The 11,545-nt window shown below is 35.6% G+C and overlaps 1 protein-coding gene across 1 annotated transcript in view; it reads right to left on the bottom strand.

Annotated features, from left to right (window-relative positions):
* Positions 1 to 1,052: 1,052 nt before the first annotated feature.
* IRS2 (insulin receptor substrate 2) overlaps positions 1,053 to 11,545 on the bottom strand; it is a 31,074-nt gene continuing 20,581 nt past the window's right edge. The window contains exon 2 of the mRNA XM_053707786.1: positions 1,053 to 3,940. Within this exon, the coding sequence (XP_053563761.1) occupies positions 3,936 to 3,940 (5 nt within the window). The 3' untranslated portion in view covers positions 1,053 to 3,935. The remainder of the gene's footprint in view (positions 3,941 to 11,545) is intronic.

Genomic DNA, 11,545 nt, shown 5'->3' with positions numbered 1-11,545 from the left:
ATTTTGAGGTTTGGGAAACTTTGCCCCTCCTGGTAGGATTGTATACCCCATACGTCACTAGCTCATGGACTCTTGCCAATATGAAAGAAATTAATTTATCAGGCAAGTTCTTACATAAATTATGTTTTGTTTTTTTTCAGGAGACTCAGCAGATTCAAACTGCATCATTATGTCATGTATATATCATGATGTGTAAGAAACCTGCAACAAAAAGTGTGAAACAATGCATTTTTAAATGAAAAGTTTTAATAAACAAGGTTATAAACAATAGTGTGTGATTTATTTCCTTAAACTCTAGTAAAAAGAATGGATTATCCTTATATAAATAAGGACCATTCTGTGTAGTTATGTAACTTTACTCTGCACATAGGGGCTCCCATGAGCCTCTGTGCAAATACATGAACATGTATTCACATTACATAATCACTATTAGTAACTTGGCTGTTAAAACTTATATACAGGCTTTATTTTTACAAGGGACTTAGGGACTTTTAAACAAGGAGTCTTGGGGGTGTTTAAACCTTTTTGATGGCTTGTTAGAAGGGTATTTATATGTTTGTGCATTAAAACAAGTTTTTGTTTTTTTTAGTGCTTAGAATTAAACCCCCAAGAAACACACACCATTTCTAAGGCTTACAGGAACTTTGAAAACCATTCTCTACATCAAGATCCCTTTAGACCTCTTGTCCTTCTCTGCACTTCTGGGAATTTGTGACATCACCAAACACATGGGCATTGACGTCACTATCACTTCCGGATCCCTGGGCAATGCGGGAGCCCTAGACCACCATGGAAGTAGTGTAAGTGCAGGGGGGGCGCTTTGAACTCTGAAAGCACACCCTCTCCCCCCACCCCCCGATAATGACAGGCTGGGGGATAGGCTTATGTATAACCTAGTAGCAGATCACTGTAGATGTTTCACATTGAAAGCTCTCACTATTGTTATTTACCATGGTGTTTTACACAAACAGCATCGCTGGGAAATGGAAACAAACAGTTCTGAAGGTAGCGTAACGCAAGGGGAAAACTTGTGCAAAAAATGGCAAAGACGGTTTCCTATCATAAATAATGTATTTATTGCATATGGTAATTAAGACAGCATCCATGACCAATAAAAGACTAGATACAATGCTCTACTCTAAGTCCGTTTATTCTCTTCTCCAGCAGCATCACATTTATCATATTGTATATACAGAACATTTACATCGGAAGACACTGCAAGATAAGTTAAGTCTCTTGTCATATCACAAAAGCAAGAAATATTAACATTTTGATATTCAGAAACAATATGTACCCAGTAAAGAAAAAAACACTGTTTTAAACAACTTTTTAAAAGGTTAAAATAGCAAAATATCTCAAATTTAGTGGCCGCAGGCAAAAATGTACAAAGATAAATATACATTATGGTGTTCTTGTAAAACCTGTACATTTTGGTTGTGTTCTGTAAACTAAATTTAAAATGTAAATATTGCATATGCCTCCTATGAAATTTGCAGCATACAGTTATATTTTAGTAAGCGTAGGAATAACTTCCCTATCTATGAATATTAGTATAAATATACAACCATGCTTGAGAGCTTTAAATTAGACAGGTTCATAAATTCAGTATAAATTCAAAATGTAGTCAGCAGGTAACAACTTCAGTGCTGTTATGGTTCTTACAAAGTAAATATTAATTAGAATTCTTTTTGAAACAAAGCCAAAAATATTTTACAAAGTTTTTTTCTGTTTTTACATAATATAATATTATATATAAAACTACAGTATATATTATAATAATCAGACCAAATTCTTAAATGCCTACACATTGTTATATAAGCAAAATGTCTCCCACTTACCAGAATTTCATAAAAAAAGAAAGAAAAAAAAATAGAAAAAAAGAAAAACTATATATGAATTTACATTCAGTTTTGTCCGATAGTACAATCCAATTTTTTTAAGACATTAACTGTATAAGCAGGAAGACATGATGTTGTCATTAAATAAATACATTTAAAATCCCATTGTTCAGATCCATATAAATTATTTTTGTAAAGTATTTTTTTTTTATTCCGCCGGCCTTTATATATTAGAACTTTCAATATTCACACAGACAATAAGCAGGTTGTAAAAATGAACTCAGATGAGTTAATAAGATTATTAAACATTTAAGAGTAAGTTTTTTTTATAGCAGGTAGAAAAGTTATAGATTTATAAATATAATAGCTAAAAAAGTCAGGAACTAGAACTAAAATTTTAGATGTTGTTCATTTGTTCATTCCATTTATCGGGATCGAATAAATTAAAACATATAAAACAAAGTGAATGTATAGTACGGTTGTTGAGATCCATGTATCAAGCTACAGAGGCAACTTTGGAGCCCTTGCTGTCAATAGTTACATAGCAGCACTGTTTCTTAACCTCTCTGAAACCTCATAAAAATCATCCCGGACTGATCTGACCAGGATGATTGACAGTCCTGCTCTGATGTAATTGGTTGCACAACAGAAGGGGGCGTCTCTGCATGAACAAATGCAATCACAAGCAGATAGTCTCCCTAGCTGGGAACCTTGTCTGCCTAAACAATAATTAATAGGGCCCCTATTAACTGAGCATTAACCATTTGCTACTTTTTATAAGTAAGAATCTTTAAGATCCTGTTATCATATTATCAATATCTCTTCTACAAAATGACCGTACTTTGTGTAGTGTTTTGAAAAAAAGAGTAAGACAAAACAATGTATTTGCAGAATAGTGAAAAACAAAAATGTACAAGTACCATAAGATATTTATAATGCTCTATATTAATAGGAGCAAAGACCATGCTTGTGCAAGGAACCAAAATAATATTACTGCAATTGGATTTTAAATACCTTGGTATAACCTTAATGAACCAAAATGACAGCAATTTTACTATAATTTTCAACAATTATATTCCACGGTGTGGAACATACATGGTGGGTTCTTTTTGGTTTTGAGAAATGCAGCAGGTGATTTATTACAATCATTTTCAAATCATAGTACCTTAAAGTAAAATTATATAAAAAAATGATATATATATATATATATATATATATATATATATATATATATATATATATATAGTCTGTGTGGAAAAGTGCAGATACATACACACACAAACATAATCTCCCATTGGTGAAAATATACATCGTTATGAAATCCAACTAGCTGCCGGTCCAATTTAAGAGCTATTTTCATTGAGTTCCTATGTGTGCAGTGCATGCAGCTATTATCAAGAAAACTGGGCAAAAGTGTCTAGTTGTCAGGTTTTTGGTCCATTTCTGGTCTTTAAAATTGCAAATTCCAACACCATCTTAAAAACTGTTATGTAGACAAGTTGTAGGATCTGTTTGGTGCAGTGTTGGGACTGTCTTAATAACTATGCAGCTAGTAATTTTGATCTGACCAGCAGCTACATTTTTTTTTTTTACTATTCAGTAAGGCTGAAAATGATCTCCAAAAGCTTAATTGCTTAGTTAATTAAATCCTTAATATCATCGTCAGTGTTGTCTTTTTTTCTTGCTTTAATTTCGTTGTTTACTGAGGTAGGACAAACAGTATATTTTGTGTTAAATACAACAGATGTTACTGCTTTTTATGGTGTCCATAAATCTCCCAGCCAGCTGAAGAATAAATAAAGAAGGTTGATGAAGGCCTCTGTCATTAGTGAACTTTAAATAATATATTAAGATTTCTCTAGTAGGGATTCAAGCCATTTTGTTTCAATATGGCAGCATGTAAAATAATGCCATCAAATAATGCTAAAGCGTGTCTCTGTCACTGTAATTCGCTGATGACATGTCCACCACACTATATACCTGAGTGGAAACAGTTGGAATCATGAGCCCAAAAAATGAAATGTTAGCAGCATCTAATTCAGAAGGTAGGCCCAAAGTTTTCCATTTTGATGTTTTTGAGGTTCTAAACCAGCGGCTTCACTCTGGAAAAGAAAAAAAGACACAATAAAGATATGATCAATGATTTTTAGAGAAACATTATATGCCATAAGAAAACTGACATTTTTTAACAGAAAACTAAGACACAAAATGCTTATTTGTCATGCGACAGGCAACAGTATTATAAAATGTCTCCTGACATTGCCTTTACTCGCTGTTTACATAACTATGCTTTGTGTTGCCCAGTGTCAGAGCAGCCTACACTGTATTGTTAGTCTCTGTTACAGTAATGAGGTTAAACTGACATGTTTGCAAATCATGCTAAATGGCTACTCTAATCCTGGGATGGCCAGCTTCCAAACTGCTGTTTACATTAATAAAGGGGACCAAGAAAGCTGTCCAAAAGAAAAAAAAAAGAAAGAAAAAGAAATGTATATACATATTATACACTGTTTACAATATACCAAAGAAAACATATTTCTATCTTTAACCTGTTCACTACAAAAAATAATATGTATTCTTTATTTTATCACTACACAGCATTGACTCTAACTGTAAGGGGATGAAAGTATGCTATAAAGAAGCCAAAAGATAGGATACTCTGCAGGACTAACATTCCAGCTGCCTAACGGCTTTAAATTATGTATGTTTTGAAGGAAATGTACATTTTCCCTTAGCAGTTCAAGTATCCAGCCGCTTTCTATACATCTCCACTGGGCCCTGCTGAGAGCAAAAGTAACTGCAAGAATAAGATATGCATTCTAATTTACAAATGCCATTTCCAGGAAAATCAATATACAGTATATGTTGTCACAGGTAATTGGTCTATTTTTTGTCTAGTTCTGCCACCTGATTTTTGGGGGGTTTTCTAGGTAAAGTCAGAAAAAAAGCTTAACCATTTTTTTCTTTAAAATTGCATACAGATAGAATGGTACAGGCAACTAGTCTAAACCCAGTGGAATTCTGTATTTATACTTACGAGTGTTCTCATGTTGGTCACTTGACATCACTATGTTGAAGCCAACAATAAACTTTCATAATACTGATATAAAGTACAATTTAAAAAAAAAGGTCCAATTTTCTTATTATCAAAATGTGTCTTTTCTCTTGGTATGCTTTGTTGAAAAGCATTTAGTTTCCATGAGAGCATACTGTTGTAGGATCAGGATGGTGCATGTGTCTTGCAAAAACATATTTCAAACACTGCTGCCATATAGGGGTCAAGGCATGTGTATGCTCTTATGTCTACTGCAGTATGCTCTTATGGAAAGGAGCTAAGTTGCAACAAAGGATATGAAAACAAAGAGGTAAATTTAAAACAGAAATTTAAAATAGTAATCTCCATTGAATAATGAAATTTAATTTTAAGCTATGAACATATCCCATTATTTTTCCTATTGCTTTTTCTTTTTTTCTTTAGGTTCAACAAAGTATATTTTACAGACATTTGCAAGGTGATTTTGCAGTCAAATGACTCACTATTTGTCTTAAGTGATTTTGGTGGTCAAATTAAAAGCACATGTAAGTCACATTGTATTTTTCACCTGGGCTGTATGGGGATAGGTGACTTTGTATAGCTAAAAACTTCAGACAATGAAAATAAGGAAAAAGGAGAGAAGAATGGAATAAGATTGGGTAGCAGGAGAATTAATTTAGCAAGCAGCAAGCCTTACTGAAAGTTAAGAAGCAGAAGTCATAAAGTGGCGATTTAAAGGGACATGAAACCCAATTTTTTTCTTTTGTGATTTAGAAAGAGCATGTCATTTTAAACCACTTTCTAATCTACTTCATTTTCTTGATATCACTTGCTGAAAAGCATATCTAGATATGCTCAGTAGCTGCTGATTGGTTGCTGCACATAGAGGCCTTGTGTGATTGGCTTACACATGTGCATTGCTATTTCTTCAACAAAGGATATCTAAAGAATTGAGCAAATTAGATAATAGAAGTAAATTGGAAAGTTGTTTAAAATTGCATGCCCTATCTGAATCATGAAAGTTTAATTTTGATTAGACTATCCCTTTAAATAATCCGATAGGATTTGGGATGATTGACAGCCCTTGCTAGCAGCCAATTAGCTGTCAGTGAGCAGGGGGTGGCATTGCGCAAACATTTAGCGAATCCTGTCATCTTGACATTTGATAAATTGAGCCCAAGGACTCCCATAAAACCTAAAGCTATTGTAAACATCCCCAAACTATAGAGTCCAGAACTGCTCTTTATTTTTTTTAAACAAGTATTCAAATTACTGAGTAAATAGACAAGCCTTAAAAGTGATGTTTTTCTTATTAGAAAATGTCTCTCATTCTTTACTGAATTGGTTTAATAAATGCATTACTGGCCCTATAGCATCCGACTAGTTGCAAATCTAGCATTAACCGTTATCCAAGCCATATTCATAACCATAGTGCTTTAAGATGAGTGACCAGCAACATTTAATATAAGCCAAGTAATGATCAGCAAGATCTCTCTTTTTTTGTGAGCATTTGAGGGGCAACAGTTTGACAGTGGTATTGTTGAGTGTCATTCTGACCTTGACAATATAGCAGGACACCACTAAACGCCCCTGCATGAATTGTAAAACTATAGCAAAAATATGACTTATCGTATTAGGAAAGAGGAAAAAAAATATGAATATCAGATTGATAGATTTGCATTTAGTACCATTTTTTTGTAATTGCTTTCTTCTATAAAATGTGTATTTTGTAGTTTGCAAGAGATGTATTCATATTTTTCTATGTAATTATTATTATACTTCATGCGCCATTTGCTCAACAATACACTTATGGGAAAAGAAAACACCATCAAACAAATCCCAGTAAAGATAAACAATAATTTTGAAAAACAAATACACAAGACGCACGCATGTTATGCTGTACAACTTAAGCGCAGGAGAAGAGCAGCTAATCTCACTGATTGTTTAACTCATCATTACCAACAGGAAGACAAAGAGTTAAGGTGTTTCCCAGTTTTTCATTGATATACCACAGGTCTGAACAGCTGCTAACTACAGTTACTTTAACCCATCTGTAACAAAGAAGGGAAATAGGGAAATTCCAGTTTCCTTTATGCATTATGCACTGAAATGTACTTTTACTGAAGCAGTTTGCCGTACAGTTTGTATGTTTACATTTTAATTTATTGAGCTATTAAAGTCAACAAAAGATTAATTTTACATCACCGGTGCCCCAAATGACGTAGGAAGAACCTCAACCACATCACCACCAAGGTTTTAGAATGTTCGTTTCAGCCATCTGTCCTTTGCTTTGTGTGCACAAGGAGATTCCCTTAAACAAAAAGCATTCAAAGGTTGCAATATGTACGCACACAGGATCCTTGATGGAAATTATACCATAATGCAAACATCTAGTCTATGTTTATAGATGCACTCCCTTTAATAAGTGAACCTAAATTACCTATGCTGAAAGAAAAGCTTTACCCATAATTGAATATGAAACAGATTCCTCTACATTATAGCTTCAGAAAAACAACATAGCAGTAAAAAAATTAAAATACAGAGGAAATCAAATTATAATTTTACAACCAACAAAATAAGCTTAGACTAAAAAGTGCTAGTAGATAACCTACAAGACATTTTGTATTTTTATATAATTATTCAAGTCACAGGCACTTGAAGAATGTGTCGTATGTATTTATACTAGACAGCTTGTGTGCACAAGAACAGTTACCACAAAACCTGTGATAAGTTGCATTTTAACAAAACTATACAATTGTATTGCAAACAATTTTGCAATGAAATCTGACCTGCACTGCTGTTCATGCCAGATAATGTAGGACATGTTTTTCAAAATTGGCAGGTTTATAATAGGGACCGACACAGCAAAGCAATACAAGAATATAGGAATATTTATAAAATGATCAGCACTTCAGATGGAAAGTAGACTAGATAGCGTCTATGGTTTCTATGAAACAGGAGGCTGTGAGGGGGTCTCTAAGAAAACAATGGCTTTGACGTTAAGCTGATATATGTATGTATGTATGTATGTATGTATATGTATATATATATATATATATATATATATATATATATATATATAAATGTCTTGAGCTCTTTTTCCACAGCTATAGTGCAGGGGTCTTCAACTGTAGTAGAATAAACAGCAAAAGCAATAACTGAGGAGTAAAAAAATAACCCTAACTTCACCCCAGAATTGAATAAATCAATGTACGTATATTTTTAAAGATAGAATTCTGAAATGCTTTTATAATACATTGTGACATAAACAGGAGAACACCCAAACAAAATATTTTATTGGAAAAAAAAAACAAAAAAACATTTTAAGCTTAAGTGGTAAACATGTTTGTTTCTGAACATATTTTTAGGTCATTGTGCTTAATATAGATTTATTTTTCTACAGTAGCTAAGAAAGAAGTATTGAATGTCTGAGCTACAAAGCAAAACAAAATATGTCTGCAATTAATAACAGAGACTAAAGAGTCCCCAAAACAAGATTGCAAAAAAGTATAACACTAAGAAATCTGGCTACAAGATTATATCTAGGAATACAAAGGAGATCTCGATGGAGCAGATTTGTAGTCAGAATTTTAATGTGGAATGTGAGAGAAATAATACCATATTCCTGCTTACTGCAATACTATTATATTGACAACTGCAAACTACCTAATTTCCCCTATTAGAACGAAAGAGATACTCTGTTGTTATGTACATGGTTATTTTTTACACTTATGTGTATGAATTGCATCTCTGAAATGGTTAATTGTTTTGTGAACCCACATAATTTGCAGTTTGTGTGCTTCAATCAATGGTCCCTTGTGCTTTAGACAGATGGTTTATTAACACCCTAGTTATCACTGGCTACTTTAATAGTTAAAACCTTCTTATAACACTGGTGAATGGGATAAGAGGATTAAAACTCTGCAGCAATGACATCTGTTATGTGGAGGGCCATAAAATAATGGTGTAACCTTACTCCAGTCACTCGCAAAGGGTAGCCCGATACAGTGTACATAGAAACATACACATCAGTAGGATGTATACACAAGGCTTTCCCCAGCTTCTGTAGTATCAGAGTGCTCAAACTGGGCATACAGTATAGCGAGTCCACAGCCTCTGAACACCATATCTGTAAATAGTACAGTATAGCCTGTTTGAGTCAGTACAGACTTCTACTTCACAGAGGTTCATACTAGGTTTTTGTTTTTACTGTAAGTAGATTGCTTGGACTTCTGCAGTGTATATTGACAGAAAAATATAAAAACAACAAAAAACATTCTAAAGAAAGCTGCTAAAATAGTGTGTGATCTACAGCTGTGTGAATCCCTAACAATGCAGATTTGCCACTGGCTTCTGGAACCGCTAGGACCGGTGTATCTAATCATATACACAGGACTATCTTTTTGGTTTTATCATCTATGACCTAAAAGTAGCGTGTGTCATTTCTCAGTTTTGTGCTTTATACATTATCCAATGGAACCATGTTTGCTGGAACGTCTGCTGGGTATCTTGTATGAAAGCTGCCTGTTCGTACATCTCCTTCCTTTATTTATGTCTCGTTTTCTCATAATAAAACCTGAGGCCACCCAGAAACGCCCAAACTCTTCCCTGTATTGGCTAATTATGCTGCCAATCTGTACAGTCTCTGCCTTCAACCAACCAGACTCTTCAAGGTCTCTCATCCCCGGTAAAAAAAAACATAATTTATGCTTACCTGATAAATTTATTTCTCTTGTAGTGTATCCAGTCCACGGATCATCCATTACTTGTGGGATATATTCCCTTCACAACAGGAAGTTGCAAGAGGATCACCCACAGCAAAGCTGCTATATAGCTCCTCCCCTCACATGTCATATCCAGTCATTCGACCGAAACAAGACAAGAAAGGAGAAACCATAGGGTGCAGTGGTGACTGTAGTTTAATTAAAAATTTAGACCTGCCTTAAAAAGACAGGGCGGGCCGTGGACTGGATACCCTACAAGAGAAATAAATTCATCAGGTAAGCATAAATTATGTTTTCTCTTGTTAAGTGTATCCAGTCCACGGATCATCCATTACTTGTGGGATACCAATACCAAAGCTTAAGTACATGGATGATGGGAGGGACAAGGCAGGAACTTAAACGGAAGGAACCACTGCCTGTAGAACCTTTCTCCCAAAAACAGCCTCCGAAGAAGCAAAAGTGTAAAATTTGTAAAATTTTGAAAAAGTGTGAAGCGAAGACCAAGTCGCAGCCTTGCAAATCTGTTCAACAGAGGCCTCATTCTTAAAGGCCCAGGTGGAAGCCACAGCTCTAGTAGAATGAGCTGTAATCCTTTCAGGAGGCTGCTGTCCAGCAGTCTCATAGGCTAAGCGTATTATGCTTCGAAGCCAAAAGGAGAGAGAGGTAGCCAAAGCTTTTTGACCTCTCCTCTGTCCAGAATAAACGACAAACAGGGCAGATGCTTGACGAAAATCTTTAGTTACCTGCAAGTAGAACTTCAAGGCACGGAATACGTCCAGATTATGCAAAAGACGTTCCTTCTTTGAAGAAGGATTAGGGCACAATGATGGGACAACAATCTCTTGATTGATATTCCTGTTAGAAACCACCTTAGGTAAAAACCCAGGTTTAGTACGCAGAACTACCTTGTCTGAATGGAAAATCAGATAAGGAGAATCACAATGTAAGGCAGATAACTCAGAGACTCTTCGAGCTGAGGAAATAGCCATCAAAAACAGAACTTTCCAAGATAAAAGTTTAATATCAATGGAATGAAGGGGTTCAAACGGAACTCCTTGAAGAACCTTAAGAACCAAGTTTAAGCTCCACGGAGGAGCAACAGTTTTAAACACAGGCTTAATCCTAGCCAAAGCCTGACAAAAAGCCTGGACGTCTGGAACTTCTGCCAGACGCTTGTGCAAAAGAATAGACAGAGCAGAAATCTGTCCCTTTAACGAACTAGCAGATAAGCCTTTTTCCAAACCCTCTTGGAGAAAGGACAATATCCTAGGAATCCTAACCTTACTCCATGAGTAACTCTTGGATTCGCACCAATACAGGTATTTACGCCATATCTTATGGTAGATTTTCCTGGTAACAGGCTTTCGTGCCTGTATTAAGGTATCAATAACTGACTCGGAGAAGCCACACTTTGATAGGATCAAGCGTTCAATCTCCATGCAGTCAGTCTCAGAGAAAATAGATTTGGATGATTGAAAGGACCTTGTATTAGAAGGTCTTGTCTCAGAGGTAGAGTCCATGGTGGACAGGACGACATGTCCACTAGGTCTGCATACCAGGTCCTGCGTGGCCACGCAGGCGCTATCAGAATCACTGATGCTCTCTCCTGTTTGACCTTGGCAATCAGTCGAGGCAGCAGAGGAAACGGTGGAAACACATAAGCCATGTTGAAGAACCAAGGAGCTGCTAGAGCATCTATCAGCGTCGCTCCGGGGTCCCTGGACCTGGATCCGTAACGATGAAGTTTGGCGTTCTGGTTTGCCCCAACGATGGACCAGTTGAGCAAACACCTCCGGATGGAGTTCCCACTCCCCCGGATGAAAAGTCTGACAACTTAGAAAATCCGCCTCCCAGTTCTCCATGCCTGGGATGTGGATCGCTGACAAGTGGCAAGAGTGAGACTCTGCCCAGCTAATTATCTTGGAGACTTCTAACATCGCTAGGGAACT

The sequence above is a fragment of the Bombina bombina genome, chromosome 3 (assembly GCF_027579735.1).
Source record: "Bombina bombina isolate aBomBom1 chromosome 3, aBomBom1.pri, whole genome shotgun sequence".
Lineage (NCBI taxonomy): Eukaryota > Metazoa > Chordata > Amphibia > Anura > Bombinatoridae > Bombina > Bombina bombina.
This window is presented reverse-complemented; position numbering and strand designations above follow the sequence as displayed.